Below are 18846 nucleotides of genomic sequence, written 5' to 3'. Positions count from 1 at the left end.
CAACACCAACAAGCATCTAAAACACAACATATGCTGGTGTCCCCCATACTGGTCTTTTCAGTTGGGATTCAATACTTTATAAGGGTATGATGAGCCTCTTCATGGCATTACAGCTACAAAATTACCACATGAATATAAAGTTCAGACACCCTTCTTGAATCTGTCAAATGTTGTCATGATCAGTACTCACCATATTTACTAGCCACAAAAGGCACACTGGATCATAAATCATGCAAATGAAGTTGGTCTTAGTTGGATAATCTTTTGTCTGCTCAATGGTATGGCATATTTTATGCATAAGCACACCGAGATTCTGGGGATTACAGATACTGCTATTTCGGGCAGGCCAGATGTAGGCTCGAAACTATCAAAGAAGTGGCTATTTTAAGACATGTCAAGTTATCAAGAAAGAGAAATGTATAGAGGGGAGGGACTTGTTTTGTTATTTGGAGATAACCATGTTTCCTGGAGTGGTCTAAATAAGAGCTGTCCAGTAACGGCAGTGCAGGAATGCAGTCAGTGCACACCGCTCAACCCTCCCGAAGTCTTGGCTCCACTCCACTCTCTCAGCACTCCACACAAAGCTTCCTTTGTTCAGTCTGGTCTTGAAAAGCAATGCTCTGTCACTCCCTTTCTCTCTCCCACTCTGTTGTCCTGCCTCACTCTTCTCTCTTCCTGTGTATCTCTTCTGCCCGCTCCACCAACTCTCTCCTTATCTAAAAGTCCTCTGTTCTCTCACACTCATATCTTATGTTTTTTAATAGGTTAAATTATTATAGAATGTTTGGATTGTTTGTGCGTTTTTACTTTCATTCCTTCTGTGTCTGTTTTCCCACTGCCTTTCACAGACTCCAGTGTTGTTTATTCACCAGAAGGTAAGATCCAGCCAAGAAGTCTGTATTATCCTGCATATTCACAACCTTTTTCAAGAAACCCTTTTTCTCCTCAGCAGCTATTTTAGGTTAACCGCACATTTAATAAACTGGAATGGGGAGGGGGGGATTGTGCTCTTGTTTTGCTCACATACTTTTTCAAGGCTTAGAGAGATTTAGTCCTGCCACTCTCCCATGAAAGAATACTCTCTCTCTCACTCACACACACACACCCACGTACACAGCAAAACCCTTCAGGTGTTATTCCCATATGCGATCAACTGAAAAAAACAAAGTCTCAAGTTGAAATCAGTGAATCATTCAAGCATCACGTTATTAAAGCAATAGATTTATTTCCCAGCATTTATTATAATGTCACCTTGTATCGACAGGTATTAAATGTGTTTATTCTGTATCTATATTCAGGTCAAGCAGTCAAATGTTTTGTTCCTCCAACAATAATCACTTCATGTGAAAACCTGTTGCTCCGGCAGCCTCCTACAAGCCTCGTCTTGCAGATTGTAAACTGAATGGCATTGGATGGCCCGAGGCGGGAAATTATGTCCATCAACACCTTTGTGACGCAGCCAGACTTTGCACAACCATTGCTGACATAGATGCGGGACTCCATAAGCCCGCTGGCTGCAGGCATACCTCCACATGCCTTTGTGAAATGATTATTTCATGATTACATTTCACCGCACTCTACAGTCATACGGTACAACCAGAGACGTGCAGAGACTTGTTGAAACCTGTCTATTGGATCATTATGGCTCGGCCTACCATTAATGCATTTATTCAGATTGACATTATGATTTTTTACAAGGAGTGATCGTAAAGTGATTTGAGCACATACATTTCACACATAATATAAAGTGTAAGGGATATTGTTTAATCACTGAATTATTGCCATTTTAATGTTTAAATTTATATTTGTAATGTGTACACAGATACTGCAGTACATACCTTTATGAAAAGCCTGGGACCCTTAAAAAGTTGACCCCCCCCCCCACACACACACAGAGTTTGTTTTTCTAGGTTTTAGGCTGCTGTTGAAATCCCATGGTGATCTCCTGCATCTGCATCCAATCAGATCACAAAACCTTGAGACTGAAGCAGCTACAGCCTGAAAATACAGAACATCGTCATGCTTTTTCTGGATGTCTCATTCCTGAAAATTAGTTTCATACCTCTCACTCACGCGCTTTCTTCCTCAAGAGGTTCTGTAACATTTTAACTAGGCCTGTTTACAGCAGGTGTTACATATTGGTGATTAAAACACCTCTGCATCTGTTGTTCCTCAGGCAAGATTTGGTCTGATTACTGCTCTCTAGGGTGCAGAGTTCTGTGACCTGTTTTTATTTGAGTTCAGGCTCATTTCGCTGTCCTTGAATGTTATCGCAACTCCTGTGATCAACAAGTTGCTGGTTAGCTTCATTTCATGATTACAGAAAATGAAGGGGTAGTTCACCCAAAATTAACATTTGTTATCATTTACTCAGGCCCATGTTGTTCCAAAATGTTCCCATTTTGTGTAATGTACTCAATGCTCTTTTAATGCAAGCAGAATAAAAAGAAAAGTGACGAAGAAAAGGAAGGCATACAGATTTGAAACATTGGAACAATGTGAAAGTGAGTTAATGCATAAACTTTTTTTTTTTTTAATTTTGGGGGAAACTGTCCCATTAAACACTTTGCAAATAGCATTAGTTACTCAGAGTTGTTTAAACCATATTGCAGAGCAACACCAATCAAGTGCTCCCTGTTAAACAGTGTACGAGATGTGCCAAAATTGTCACTTGAAGCTCTGTAGATCTCAAAGACTCCTAGATCTAATCTGATTCAAAGCGGTATGGGTTTCTTTAATGCACATCAGCCTCTATACCACAGGTTAAGAATTAGGCTGCATTATGCAACAAGACATTAATGTGTCAATTAGCAATGCTGGTAGTTTTAGCCGAGCATAAGAAGTAAAACAGTGACAGTCTTGTTAACTCAGGACTATGTGTCAATAGCAAGGCATGCTGACAATGAGGACCTTCCTCTTTAAAGTAGGACAGCGTGGACTGCATGCTTTGTCATAAGCATTACATCAAAAGCAGGTTATGACTTTGTCTCCTCAAACAGTGTCTCAGAACAAAGAGTGCTGAAATGTAGGCTAATAACTCGGGGGTGTTGTATTTCTGTTGTATGAGGTAATAGGCTGTCTCTTTACTTCCATGAATGTTATTTAAAACAGGTCATGTTGATTCAGGATTATATGAGGCCCTTGTGTCAAATAGGCTGACTCACCTAGATGTATTTCCATTTAGTTTCAACATTTCTAATTCAGAGCAGCCCCACCTGCCAAAAGCAGAACCACTGGACAGATGTGGTTATTTGGAGTATCTCTTTGCCTTTGTGGTTTATGAGAGTGCGCTATAAAGTGAGTGTTTGTGTGAGATGGACCAAGCAAGAGGCATGGGGGGTGAGGGGGTTGTGGGAGATGATGAGAGAATGGTGAAGCAGCCAGCCCACAATGGGCCGCATTGTTCCAAGCTCATAATCGGAGCGGACATGGAACTTGGCCGGGAGAGTCGTCCCCATAGCCCTCGACACAGCTGCTGGGACTTCAGTTTATATTCCCTCCATTCTGCTTTCATCAGCATCTCTCCTGTGTGCATTTTTTCTCCGTCTCTGTCTTTCCCATTAAGCGTCTCTTTTTCCTTCCTCGATTTGAGATCAAGAGGTCAAGGCATGAGCGACGCAGTCTTGTGTAACACTTCAAGTTCACTAACTACATAAACCATGCCAGTCAAAGAGAGCCAAAGCTTTGACCTCAATATTTAATGCTTTAGTATTGGAATACTAATCTTGGGCCTCTATATAAGTGTCCTCCAACCAGCCAGCTATGCTTCCTGTTTGCATTTTAGTTAGTGGAACAACCAGTAGCCTGGTGGGAAAACCCAGCTAGTAACTGGATCTTTAAAAGATTAGAGCTCTACTTCAATGACGAGAGAAATAAGAAGCTTAACAGCTGGCCCAGTGGCATTAGATGTGTTTACAATAAAAACTTGCAGTCAGCTGCAAGGCCTTTGCGTCATTGGCACGTAAGAATAGAGACCATATAGAGAGACCCCTTAATCATGACTTAAAATTTCCATAGAGACTGGATGATGGTGCAGCTCCTTGTACAAAATCTGATACATCTTGGCCTCCTCACGTCCTCACGCTGCTCTTTTTCATCTTTGTCAACAACGTCCATTACAAATTCCTTCACATGGCCTGTCAGCAGAGTGTTAACAAATAATTGTCGCTTCATAGCTTTCTAAATTGATTGAAGCATTCGTGGTGTGTGTGTGTGTTGGCTGCACATACAGTTGGCTGTGGTTCTTGGCCATCGTACTCAGATGATTCCATGGGGTCACATGTTGCTGGGCTAGAGCTGCTTTACACATAAACATTACATGACCCAAGCAAGCAACACATGTTCCCTGTACTCTGTTAGGGCTGCTGGGAGTGAGTTGTATTTTTGACCCACTTTAGGGCAGGTGACGCTCTTGAGTTGCCTCCCATATGCCCATATGTTCTGCATTTTCTTGCGCTATCCACCCCACCCCCACTCCTGTTGCCCTGTAATTGCCAGGTAATGTTTCGGCTCTGGCTCCTCCTCTACTGCCATTATTCCTGTACTGGATTAATGTGACTGCCTGTAGTGGCAACAGGCTTGGCAGCATTTCAAAAAAGGGGCCCACCTTCGTTACATTATACACAAGCATCTTTTACCAAGGTGTGCATTTCAAGACAGCCTTTCTCTGTTTTTATACTATGCTTTTTTTCTGTTATATCAAAGCTTGAGCGGACACTGGAGACTCTTTTTTTTCTGCCCGATCTGATATCTGTATCCTCTCCCTGCTCAGATATTCCCCAGCCGGCTGGCGCCCATAAGGAGGCCCACCTTTACCACCCAATGTAGAATTAGTAATACAGATCTGTTGGCTTTCATGATCATATTCTGTCTATTTCCCAACAGTCACCTTTCAGATAAATAAATTAACTAATCAACGACAACAATACAGGACTATAAGACTGTATTTAAAATGCCCTTGGTGTAGATATCAATCCTGGATAGATCTGAATTCTGTACTTTTTTTGTGGTCACTTTTTTCCCTTTCTTCCTCTTTTCAGTAAGCAGAAAAACCACTTGAGGTGAGCTTTTACCAAAAGTGACCACTCTCAAAAGGTCAACATGTGACTTTTAAGGTATCTGTAAATATTGTTTTTGTGATTGAGATTCAAAAAAAGGAACACCGATATTTCCACAGAATACCCATTTTAGAGAATCCACCTTGACTACAAAGTAGGGGATGGCCAAAATTATCTGGGTACCAAACAACCTATAGGTCACAAGGGGTCATCCGAAAAACGTGGTTCCTTACAATGCACATTGGGCAACTACTGTACATGGATGAAAGTTAACAGAACAAACGGGAAGAGCAAGGCAATGGTCCAAATTAATACAAACTAAATACAAGGCTGAAGGGAAGTTATCAAAAAATGGCGCACAGTCTGGGAACTGCTTGTGTGTTCCACTGAGCTCTCTGGCTATGGGTAAACCTGTTAAGCAACATGTAGAGGCTATGATGTAACAAGACAACAGTTTCAGGATCTGTGTAAGTTAATCCATATGCATCGCTGTTTGGTATGCAAAAAAAAAAGAAAAGAAAAAAAATCTTACTCTCTTGGCCTACAGAGATGACCAAAGCCTTTCTGAAGACAATTGAGTTTTACTCTCTTGGCAAGAGAGGAATAGCTTATCTCACTGAGACAGTTATTTTTCTTTCCGGCAAATAACACTTTAGAGGAAGTAAAACCGATTTGTGCTTTCCAGAGAATGTCTTGCCCCTTTTTATCACTCTTTTGGAGATGTATGAGTCAAAGACGTGGGAGAAGAGATTTATCAAGATTTTAACCTTGATGGTTCTCTTGACACTTTAAGGAGATAATCTGAGCACAGGAAGTTAACTTGGCCCAGAAAAGCTTGCAGAGACCAGGTCTCCTTTCCACAAATCTATACTTTCTCTCCACCCTCCAATTCAGGACCTTCAGTCATGCCTATTCCTGGAAAACTCCATAAAACGAGCGGGTTGTAATTCATTATGACCATCTATTCCTGTCGATATTATAATTTCATATGTATGGGTGCACATGACAAGGTTCCCCAACACCTGGATCGCATTTGGTCTTGTGCATCAACTTATTTGATTTATTCAGTCGCCCTGTGGTGCATGGTTCAGTAATGAACCCTCTTCTCATCAAGGCCCACATTTCACTGTATTGAATTATTTTGTTAATGTCACATTATTGGTTATTCAGTGTATTGATTCTATGTATATTTTGGTGCTATTAGAGCTCTAACACATAGTCTTGTAAGTGTGCAAGTGTGTACTAGTGTAACCCTGTTCCAAATGGTACACAAGTGTGCTTGTGGTCTTATAAACTTTCATTAATCACAAGCACCCTCATTTAGGTCACTACATGCTCAGTGTACACTGAGGCAAGCTTTGCAGCAGATGTCTAACCGACAGAACAAGCTGCACTGGCACAAAAGTGTGAAAGATTGTGAGAGCTAAAGGTGCCATTTGGGCCTATGTGTATGTACCACACAAGGTGAAGAGAGTGAGCTGCCTCACTTTGATTTGTTTGACATTAGCATGTTGCTAAGCTAATAACATTAGTGCATTAATAAGCATAAAAATGCAGTACCAAAATATTTTACATTTGAAATATATATATATGCTTATTATAAAACTGTTCATATAAATTGTTTATATTGTTTTTGATGTTCATTCAGCCATTTTTCCTACTCATCCCAGTTTTTATTTATTTATTTTTTATTCAGGAGGTTGCAAGTTTGGCATTACAGTGCATTCTGGGATTGGAATCTTAGTGTTTGGTGTTAAAAGTGTATACTTAACACTTACAGTTCTGTAGAGCAGAGTGCCTTAAAACTGGCCAGGTAACAAAATTAGATAAAAAATAATGTTGTGGGAACATTGTTTTGAAACGTTTCCAGGTCCAGGTTTCTTCTCGCGATTTAAAGGTTACAAAAAAGTTATAAGTAGTACAAATAATATCATCAGGACATTTTGAGAACGCTGATCCAAGAATGTTTTCTCTAAGTGTTATGAGAATGTATATCAAATATATAATAGCGTTATAAGAACATGACGAACATTACTTTAGAATGTTTTCTCTTAATATTTATATACAGTAACTTAAAAAAAACAGTAAAAGTTGTGAGAATGTTGTGAGTGTTGAGAATTGATGTGCGCGCACACACACACACACACACACACACACAGAGAGAGAGAGAGAGAAACAGGTGTTGGATCATTTAAGCAGTGATTTACAGAGCCCTCTGACTTTCATTGTGTCACTCTTCCTCTAACCTCCTTGGTCTCCTCTCTCCAGAGCTCCTAAAAACAATAGAGCATGTCAGTGACAGTACATCTTAGTGTACCCGTACAGCTGTGAGCGTCAATTTAAGTCAAATTCCTTTGAGAGCACATGGCTGTTCACTAACAAAACACACACACTTTTATATCAAACAGTGGTCAACATGACCATGATGCAATACTGTTGTAGGGTGATCTTTAGTGTGATGCTTTTAAATTGAATCCTGTATGTAAAAAAATACACAGAAGAAGCAAGTTCCTGTTTAGTCTGTGAAAACTAAGTAAACAGATTAAAGAATACATTCAATCCCGTTCCGCTTACTCACTGGTTTTGTCCATCCCAGATCACATTTACGGTCAAAAATAAGCAGTGTGCCTCATTTGTGTGTGCTCAGACAAGAATATGTGAATTTCCACCAGAAGTAGTGGGTGCTAAAACCCTATCATCTGAAGGTGTTAATCTAGCAACTGGTTCCTCAACTGCTTCCGTAGCATGCACTGAAGGAAAGTTATGAAGTGGTTTAAACATATAAAAATAATTTTCTGTGGTTGCCCAGACTGTATTTTTGAAGCGTGACCTTTTCACGTCCCTTGTGTGACATCTGAGTACCATCATCTAACACACAGGGTACACTATCTGTGTTGATTACTTTGCATTGCCTTGTGTTGAAGGGATTTTATGGTTGGTTGTACATGTGTTTATGTCAAGGTGAGAATGTTTGTGTTCTTGCACTTTGTCTGAGCAAGTGAGCATGCCCTGAGGAAAGAGGTATGGAAGGAAACAGGCCCGACTGGTTTCGTTGAGGCATAATCTTGATGGAACATTGCCTGTGAGAATGTGTGGGGAGATTTACTAATGCAATCTTTTTTTAATTGTAGGTTCCAAACTTTATTAGTTTTTTTGTTTTGTTTTTTTACCTCAGACACTGTGTGAATGTGTTGTTTTCGGGTCTAGATGTGCTTTCTCACATGTAACCTGCCAGCATCTTGTCAGCTGAAGTTGTGAACGTGAGAATCCTAGAATTTTAAATCACCCCTGCAAACCACAAACTAACCATCTCAATATTATCTGATCCCATATCAGTCATTCACAAATCTCTAATCAAAATCTGTTTCCTTTTTGATTTTCTTGCAAACATCATTTTTTTACAATGCCCTTAGCAGACGGATGACTCATTTGAACCAGTCGTAAGATAAAGCTGCTATCAGTTCTTCGTTTGTCTGTCTGTTACAACAATGTTATCGTGGATTATTTTGAGAAAGCAGGTTATCGGAATGTGTCATTTCTTAGTGCTTACTCAAGGTCCCGTCGTGGATAAGATCATGGGGCGTGCTTGAGTGTGCGAACGGAACTAAGGCAATATTCCCCTCTAGGCATTGACTTAAGGTTCATCCAGAAGATAATCAGATCATTGGTCTCCCGTATTCTTTTCTGACATGTTGGAACCTGAATGGGTGTTGAATGGTTTCATTGCCTTCAAGAGACAGATGGCAGCCTGAAACAAAGCTTGCTTATAAATGCTGGTGAAATGTTTCCTAAATGGTTTGACAAAAATAAAAGTCCAAATTATTATCTGGAATCTTTGACTTGTATGAAATTTAAATGACTCCTTAAATGATTCGGACCCACTTTATATTAAGTGGCATTAACTACTATGTACTTACATTTTGATTAATAATTTAGTACAATGTACTTATTGTGTACATACATGTTTTTACATTGTACTTATATTTGAAAAAAAACTATATGTAATTACATCTGTATTTAATTTCTGTAATTACATTTATAATTACACTGTTGACCCATACTTTACACCTTAACCCACCCTTAAACTTACCCATACCTCCAACCCTCTCCCTAACCTTACCCCATCCCACCTCAATAGCAACAAGAGTGTTTTACAATACAATATGAACATAATAAGTACATTGTACTTATTTTTTTATGTAAGTACATAGTAGTTAAGGCCACCTAATATAAAGTGGGACCAATGATTCTTTTGTATTTCATTTACACAGGTAATGCTGGAACGCTGTGTTGGAGCCAGACTGAGAAACTCTTGTTGGATCGTGACACTTTAGTAATATTCAGTAACAGTTTGGTAATGTCATAAGGGTTTCAGTGTTCTCACTCAGTCATTGACACTTTCACCAACACATTTTCACACAAAATAGACCAAGTTTCCAACTACCCACCATCTAGAGTTTGCCCTTTAGGACAACATCGACCTGTTTCTTTCCCACGTTATGGTATATTCTGATTTAATGGAGGTCACAAAAGCTGTGTGATCATGTGATGTCCACTCTCCAATAGTTTTCACCACTCATTTGTATCTTATCGCCAATTGGTTTTTGTCGCTCATGTTTTCTAACATCACCAACACCAACTGAAGTCAAAATCGAACTGTTTTTCAATTTCGGGCACTATGTATGACCAGTTACAACTAATATCTCCATCCAGTTTTAATCTAGTTGCAAGAACATTGTTTTCAATATCAGCAAAGACAATGACTGAATGTGTGGGTTCTCAAGAGTGAGAAGTCCAGGAAACAATCAAGGCCTGGTTTTGCTTGACAATAATTGGTTAATTTAGGTCTAAACGGATTTGAGAACTTGTGAGGTAGGAAGGAAGTGAAGAAAAGGTGGTTTGGAGCTTTAGAGACATTGTGCGTCAATACTCTCACACCCGTAAAATGTCAAAAGCAACATCAAACAGTTTGAGATATGCTTCCCCCTCACTTTAAAGTTATGCTTTTGAAGGTGTTAAGATATACAGTTTTGTGCACACATGCAAAACAGCAAAATAGTTTAAAATGAAACTTAAAAACCCACTTATTGCTGCTTCTACCTTTTTTGGTCATAACTTAACCTACCAGAATCAGCGTTTGCCCTCTAGCACCACATCAGATGTCTTTTTAGTCCTTCAGTGAAAGCTGCAGTATTTTCATAGCCGAAAGTGCAGTTTCTATCTTGCCTTAATCTCACCCAGAAGCTTCCAAAGCCCTACTCTAAGGTCCAACCCAAACAGTAAACATGGTACAGATTAGAAATGTGACAGGGTTAAGTAGCTCAGTTTCAGCTTTCTAACTGGGCCTGCTTCATTGTGCTGTTTCAGCAGCCAGAGAAATGCTGCAAATAGAAGTCAGTGGCTGGGTGCAGTCGCAAGTCACAACCACACTTTCCTTTGCACCTGGTTCCACTACCAGCTCACCTTCATACTGAAACCTTTCCAAACCGCACATCTTTTTCTGTCATGCTCTTCTGATCTTCGTGTAGGTCAAGGGTTGCTCTGCAGAGGTAGAAAGCAACCATGTGATGAACTATGGAAACAGCCAGGGGGCCAAGGTTAATATTCATGACCAGAGGATTGTATAACTGCACAACTCTAGAATAAGTGTTCATGGGAGAATTTCTTAACTAACTTCACGTATATTCACATGCAGATGAACGCCTCCCTGTACCTTTCAGTCATAATAACTGGGTTGAGATGGGACAAGCTTCTCAACACAATACATAAACTAAATGTGTACAGTTAAAAAAAAAATGGGAAGCGGGTTTTGGGGTGAGTTTAAACATTCTCTTTTATGATTCTAGAGGTTTGCTTGAAGGTGCTCTGAGTAGTTTTATCACATAGCTATGATATTCACTTAAGGTCTTAAGGTGTTTTTGTTGTAACCTGAAACCAGTTGCATGCCTTCAGGGCTATGGAAAACTTGTCTATGACACAAACAACTTATTATTATTTTTTTTTTTATAATTACATTACTGATGATAAAATGTAGGCATATGTTTCCTCATTGTTTTGAGGAAACTTACTTCACAGAAATCAAGTTACTCTTCAATCTGAAGTTATCACTGTCCCTGGCCTTCCACTTGCTCCACACACACACACACACACACACACACACACACACACACACACACACACACACACGCACACGCACGTACACAAACACATGCTCATCTGAATTGGCACATTTTTGTCTGTTTGCACTGCTCAAACATTAAGCAATCCATTCCAGGACTTCCTGATAGAGGCATTACAAAGCCTGGTAGTGTTTCTCAACCCAGATACACAGACGCAGGTTGAGCTGCAGAATTTTCTACAGAAGCCACACATGAAGTTTTCCGAGCCGTACCCTCTTTCTCTCGCTCTCCAGCCGCACTGCAAGCGAAAGAGAGACCTGCTTCCTGTTTATGATGCGAACGCATAGAGTACCTATATGTTTACAGGCAGATTTTACAAGTGCTGCAGGATGTGGCCTCGCGCACGAGGGTGGAGATTGTGAGTGCAGTAGAGGAAAGATGGGGAGGTTATATAGGTACACCTGACAGAAAATACCATGCAACTGGTGCAAGCTTTTCCATCACCTGCACAATGGAAATAACAAAAAGGAACATATTTGAGAGTTGTTTTGTTTACTCTGTAGACTTGGGTGCCAACAAGTTGAACATATATTGAGCTCTGCCTCACTGGTGAAAGATCACTGTACAAGGCCCCAGAGAGTATTTGGACAAATAAGACACACTTGCACAGGATAAGAATGTAACCAAGTGCATCAATATGCTGTGGCATTTATAAACAAATGATGCTATTTTTAGTAGACAGGTGTCCTAGCAAAATAACCACAGATGTAGTTCTTTATGCGGTTTGACAATCAGATAGTGTACGAACTATTGTGTCCAAAAGATTTGTACAGTATATCCATAATTTTTTTATTATTATTTAAAACCTCACAAAGGTACTTTTGTGGATTTGTTTTCTTTGAGAACTTTTCTACAATAAATACCATGTGGTTTGTTATAATGAAATAGAATTAATATTTTTTTTTACTTAATTTCTGCCTACTTCAGTGTTGAAATAGGTTTTATTTTAAGATATTTACAGAGTTTGTTGAAAAGTATTGAAATGGTGTCAGGTTTACTTTACAAAAGCTCAAACACCTCAGAAATCCTGAAAAAGAAAAGTTTAGGATCACTTCAGATAAAGAAACAATAGACTTGTGAGATCTAATGTCACATCAACTCTTTGTGTTTGTAGGGTTTTTTTCAGACCACATCAGCCCTTCTCTAGACTACCAAGAACTATATTCCTAGGAACTACCTTATAACAGTCGACCATGGGTCAAAATATTTGATGTATGCAGAATATTTTTCCCCTCCTAGAATCACAGATGCCAGATCCAAAGAGATTAGTAAAACCATAATGATCCAGAATTGGGGTTCTGTGAAAATTGCGGTCCTAACCGAATATGGTTTGTGTTCTCTCGTCCTCAGTGGTCAGTCACGAGTTTAATTCAGTCAAACCATTCTCAAGACATTTAAGTAGCATGTGCAGCCAAAACCATCTTCCCTGCCTTAATGTACAGTATACACACACACCCAACACTATAAGGTTACTGAACTTTCAGTTTTAATTGCATTTTAATTGCTTAAGTCCTCATTCTCCTTGCATCCACTACAAGATGAACACTGCTTAAAAACAACACTCCAGATCATTTATTTTCTGAAAAATATGGGTTTTTATTGGTTTTAACTGCAATCAGTCATTACAAAAAGAGCGCTCAATCTTATATAAACTCATAAAAATTACTGTAGTGAACAACAATAGCTGTTTATATGAAAACAAAATACATTCAACTCTTCAGATACTTTCTTTGTGTCTATACTGTTAACCAACTTGGACAATCAGGATACAAGCAGTAAGTCATTTAAAAAAAAAGCATCCTAGCTTTGTTTAAGGCAAAGAACGCTTGCTCATGGAATGTGTAAAAGAGGCACTTTACATATAGGCCAAAAGCTCTAAATGTCCAAAGACAATAGAACTTTAACTCATTAGGAACCAATTATTGCCTGCCTTTCCATGTCCACCACCGTCAACCAAATAAACTACTTTAACACTGGAGGTTTTTTACTTGCAACATCATTAAACCTTTGTAACGAACATAAAAAAAACAACAACAAAAAAAACACTTCATGGTGGTATTTAAAATGTGTTGCATGTATTTTAAGGCCACTAAACTTATGTATCTTAATCAACTTTTTTTGTTTGTTTGTTTTTTATTAAAACAAGATAATTTGTTCCATAGATCAAATCTATCTCAGGCATTCAGTAAACTGGATTGGTACTCTAAGTTTGTTTTTCACAACAAAAATTCACCATTTGATGCTTAAAAATTAAGATTTTTCACCGTCACATAATTTGCTACAAGTAGAACCTAAGCTCACCTCAAAAAAAAAAAAAAAAAAAAAAAAAAAAAAAAAGGGGTGGGGGTGGGGGTTCTTTTCCTTTCATTTTTAAAAATAACTTCTGACACTCCTGTGAGTTTATTATAGAGGAATTATTGTATGGTTACACTGATTTTGCGGTCAAATATTTGAAAAAAGGGAATGACAATAAATCTACAATAAATAAATCAAAATGCAGAGGATTTTTTTTTTGTTTTTGCTTTTTTTTTTGCTTTAAATTAAGTTTCATTTAAGTGTAGTTGCCAACAAAAGTCATTGTAGTACAATATATTAAACTGTGAAAAAAGAAAGCTGACAAGTCTTCACAATCTTAAGATTAATACAGAAGATCATAATTTAACATAAAAGAAAATATATTCTATCGTTTCATTATCAAGATAAATACAAACAAAATTAACCAAAAAAAAAAATGCATATGATCACCAATAAATATGTTTTGATAAGTTAAATAAGCAGTGACAAGCAAACCCTTCGGTTCTGAAAGGTTTTCAAACAACAATAATATAACCATAATAATAATAATAATAATAATAATAATAATAAACAATGACCATAATAAAAATCAAAACCAAGAGATGGAAAGATGATGAAACCACAAGGTGCTCCTCTGAGAAGAATCTACGAGAAAAAAAGAAAAAGAAAAAAAGAACTATAGTGAAGCTGCAGGGCATCACAGCACCTTGGGAATGATGGAATTCTCCCTCTGTTTGCTGATTGGTCCGAGAGAAGGTGGCGTTTTGAGGTGGGACAGAAGAAAGAGTTTGTCTCTAAGGTTTAAGAACAAGATTCCCTTCCCAACAAACTTTAAGGAACCAGCGACTAATGGGGAAAAGGGGCACTTACATCAACAACAACAACAACAAAACTTTTAAGGAATTGTTCATGTTTCGAGTGGAGACATCCCGTCTCGGGTTTGTGCTGGCTGTAGACGAGACACAGAGCACACAGCACCGGACTGAATATTTGAATGTGCCCAAAATATTCCAGAGCTCCATTTTCATTCAACTCTTATGAGAGAAGTTCTTCCTGCAGACTGGTGTAATCTGCAGTTTCAAGGGAGGGAGAGCACACACTCAAAACCAGAGCTACATAATCAGGCCACGAGGAGCAAACAAAAACACAATAAAGATAAAAGAAACAGTGGTCCCTTGACCCCAACACTTAACCACAGGCACTTGTCTTTTTTTTTTTCTTATTCTTTTCCCATTTTTGCTTTAAGCCGGTCTACAAAGACAGTTGTGAAAGGTCTTAGCATGACACTTTTGAGCTTTAGTTAGTTATGAAAGAGTGTCCTTGAGAAGAGTGGTAATTTGTGAGGGGGGTGGGCACAGATCTCTCCCATAACCGTGCCACCGGCTCCGCTACACTTGACTGCAGCTGTGGCACCTGGCACAACGGTCTCATACCGCTCACGATTAGCATTTCGCTAATCCACTTCCTACTCTGCGTGTCTGGCACAGTCACACCAAAAACATAGCAGGGGCTCTGCAAGATGAGGCACAGAAAACAGAAGAGCCTTGAGGCCGGGAGAGTTTTAGCTTGTTCTGGTTAAAAAGAGTCTTCAAAAAAGAGAAAGATCCCTTAATTCACTGCATCGGTTTCAGAGCGGAGGTGATACAAGGAGGGAAGTCTACGGCTTCTAGGGTGCCAGAGAAATGGTGAGAGGTAGAGGGAGTGCTAAAGTCTCATCCTCTCTGCCCAAGACTGCTGCATGCAGTGGAAAGGGGGACGGGGTCTGGCTCAGTGTGCTTTAGTCATCAGAGATGGAAAGCCTGCTGAAGATGGGCAGTCGGCGGGTGGTGTCCAGGGTGGGAGATTCGGAGCCGCTCAGACTTCCGCTTGAGCTGCTCTGGTAGCCCTCTTGGTCAGAAAGCGAGTCTGGCTGACTGGATGGAGACTCGTAGAGTTGGGGAGACTCGGACATGGCCCTGAAGTAGTAAGGGGTCGTTGGGGAAGATGGGGCCTGGGTGGAAGGGTCGGAGCAGGATAAAGGTGCATTGCCCAGACTGGGGCTGAAGAGGTTTGCCAGCTCCTGGCTGGAATATGTAAAGGGATTACTGCTAGGCCACTCGGGCAGATCGTCTGGGGAAAATATAGGTGGAGGGGTGACGGAGCAGGGGCTGTCCCTCAAGCCTCCAGAGCTGGGGAACCCTGCAAAGCTGTAGCTGTGTTGCAGCCGCGGCCTCTCCATTTTATTGGAGGATGAAAGGGGAGATGAGGTTGGAGGAGGTCCACGACGCTCTTCAGCATTGTGGATGAAGTGGCAGCGTGGGCCATAGGGGCAGAAGCCAATGGTGTGGAATGTGCGGCAGAGCTCTGTCTTGTACTTAGGATGGCGGCTTAGGCTGCGCAACTCATGAATGCCATGGGCAAACTGGCACTTGTCTCCGTACTTGCAGGCGCCATTCTCCTCGAATGGCCTGCATAGCTCTGTCTTGTAACGGCTCGAGTTGACCTGGCCGTTGGGGCCGCCAGGGCCCGAACACTTCTGTAGCAGGCGATCCCCCGTCTCCGAGAAAGAGCGGTCTCGAAGTCGGTTCTCTTTGTTGCTGCTGCCGGTCGTTCCAGTCTCCGAGCAGAGAAAGGATGGATCTGCGTTAGCAAAGTTCAAGAACTGGTTTTGGTTGAGTTTGGTGTTAGCCGAAGTGACAGAGTGCCGGCGCTGGTAAACCCCAATAGTTGAGGGTGTCCCCACAGCCTTCCTGTCCAGCAGGCACCCAGTGGGGTTGGAGATGGGCAGACTTGGCCCCGTGCAAGGGACAGAGACAGGGTGTGGAGTACTGAGGATGTTATTATTGTAGTTCAGCATTTTGTTCTACAAAAGAAAAAGACAAAAAAAGAACAATGACGGCATTAAATTCAGTTGCTGAAAGCCGCAAAGTGGTTGGCAAGTCTTAACTGTTTTGCACTGTTAAGCCCATGAGTAATACAGGCCTAAACAACTGTTCGTTTGGCTTGATGCCCACCAATGGAACGCTTGACTGCTTTAGAACAGCAAAGACTGCTGCACGTGGCTGATACGAGTAATATCCCAACTCGTACTCTATCAGATGTGAGACTATGTCTGCCTGCAAACCTGTGGACATTGATGACCACGTCTGACAACATTAACAAGTCAGAATCAGCATTATCAAACTAGATCATGTTGCTTAAAGTTTTTCATAAGGAAATATATCGCAGTACTAAACAGAATAAAGTAATAAAACTAAAAACAGACATAACTAATTCCTAAACAGCTGGATGGAGATGTATACATAATCAAATTTGAAATGTTATTCTACACACCACAGAAAAACATTAACTCCACTGACAAACGATCTCTGCCAACAGTTTTGGGTTAATGACTCATATCTAAAAACCAGCTAGACTTACTGGTTTTCTTAGTCACTCCTCTTTGTCAGTTTAATTCAATGAAATCACGGGACAGCCCTGACAGATTCATCCACCATTCAAGTTTACACCCAGACAGGTCAATCCAAAAAAGGATTTTGTTAAGCTTGCTATATCTGAAACCGGTTGCTCCAACCTTCAAAGTTCAAAAGAAAGCTACGTGACACATACATACATACATGGGTAGTTGATATGAAATAATTGTGGGAAGCTGATGTGCACTGAGGTGTGATATACCATGTCAAAATATTGACAATTGTTAAGCATGCGGTCTCTTAATTAAAATGAAGTTAGCTTATTAAAAAAATATATATATGTACGTTTAATGAATCACACTACATTATTTTGAAGGAAGGATTGTAGAGTGATTAAGATTGTGATTAAATTCAAATTAATTGCAAGTAGCCGTAGAATCCGAGATATCTACTTTTCCTTCATATAACTTTTAACTTAAAATCTTGATTAAAAATGTCCATGAACGCATTATGCATCATCTTCCTACACACGTTGTGAAATCACAGCCATGGATTCTCCAGAACAAGCGAAGCAGGGAACTTTACTGGCTGCAAGCGTCTAGTCCTACTTTATTGCTGGATTAGAACTTTAAAGATGACTCAAGAGAGGTAAAAACAGTTGCAATTTAGTTATTGTTGCAATACAGCTAAAAAAATAAATAATCGCCCATTCAAACCTAGAATTGAAGTCTAATCGTTCACATTCCACAACACAAACAGATCAAGCTAAAACTTTGTTCCTCACCTTGTTGTTGATCACTTCGCTAAAGTCGAAGAAAGGCGACACCACGGCTGTGGTCATCTTCCAATCGAGGGTAAATCAAACACAGCGAGAAGAATCGGATACTGTAAATTATAACAAGTCAGGTCCTGCTTGTGTAAACTTGTGCTGCCCTATAAGAAACCCCCTCGGTCTGCATTTCCTTTTAACCCAAATGCAGGAGGGGCCACGAGACGTCGCTTCACATGGGCGTTTCTCTCTTACTCTTTTTTCTTTTTTTTTCTTCAAGGTTTGAAGTTTTGGCTTCTCTCTCGCTCAGAAGTGCAAAGCAGTATAAAAGTTTACCAGAGCTCTCGTGCACGCTCATAGGCAAATCAGCGAGCTTGTGTTCAGTTGTCTCTGAGACTAATGTTAGACAGGTTTAGTTTGCGTAGAGCTTTGCAACAAAAACGCTCTGTAACTCAGTGTTTTTATTTATTTATTTATTTATTTTACTTTTTTTTTATTTATTTATTTATATTTTTTTTGCTGCGAATTATTTCGGAAATCAACAACTTATCACTTAAATGTAAAATGAATGACAAGTAGAGTGTTGTACTGAGTGTTTACCAACACCCTTATTTCATTGTGAGCATTTAAATTTTTGTTGTTTTAATTTAAACCTAATTGGATAGTGTTGGTGTTTATTTTCTTGTAAATTTTACTGATCCACAAATCCTTGCAGACTCTTGTTACCTCAGGAGGGTGGTGGTATGTTACTTCTACACAAAGACTTTTTTTTTACTCAAAATGTATTAATCTATAGTCTTTATATTCAATGAAATGGTGATAAAAAGCTCCTACAACTTCAAATACACACAACCCAGGACCCCCTCCCACAGCCCACCTCAACAATCCATGACAGGGCAAGAACTGCTCTCTCTCTCTCTCTCTCTCTCTCTCTACACTGAGTCATTCTGTATTTGTGTTACAGCTGAGGAAGAACACAGCACCACTTTGGACTAAAGTTTTTTCAGAAATGTTGCAGGAGGGAGCAGTTTTTCTGGGTATATTTGCTACAGCGCTACATTGCTCTTGGCTGTGTTGGGCGGAGGAGAGGACGGGGTCATAACACCCCCCTCCTCTCCACCTCCTCTCAGCCAGAGGTGGAAGTTATTATAAAA

General features: G+C 39.9%; 1 protein-coding gene across 1 annotated transcript; it reads right to left on the bottom strand.

Moving 5' to 3' along the window:
* Window positions 1-12807: 12807 nt before the first annotated feature.
* LOC127933273 (mRNA decay activator protein ZFP36L1) lies at window positions 12808-17877 on the bottom strand. The gene is made up of 2 exons (XM_052530122.1): window positions 17708-17877; window positions 12808-16373 (listed from the first exon to the last, which is right to left on the bottom strand). Exons 1-2 carry the CDS (start codon window positions 17762-17764, stop codon window positions 15309-15311), a joined length of 1122 nt encoding a protein of 373 aa, XP_052386082.1. The 5' UTR covers window positions 17765-17877; the 3' UTR covers window positions 12808-15308.
* Window positions 17878-18846: the final 969 nt, after the last annotated feature.

This window comes from Carassius gibelio, chromosome A17 (assembly GCF_023724105.1).
Source record: "Carassius gibelio isolate Cgi1373 ecotype wild population from Czech Republic chromosome A17, carGib1.2-hapl.c, whole genome shotgun sequence".
Taxonomy (NCBI): Eukaryota; Metazoa; Chordata; class Actinopteri; order Cypriniformes; family Cyprinidae; genus Carassius; species Carassius gibelio.
This window is presented reverse-complemented; position numbering and strand designations above follow the sequence as displayed.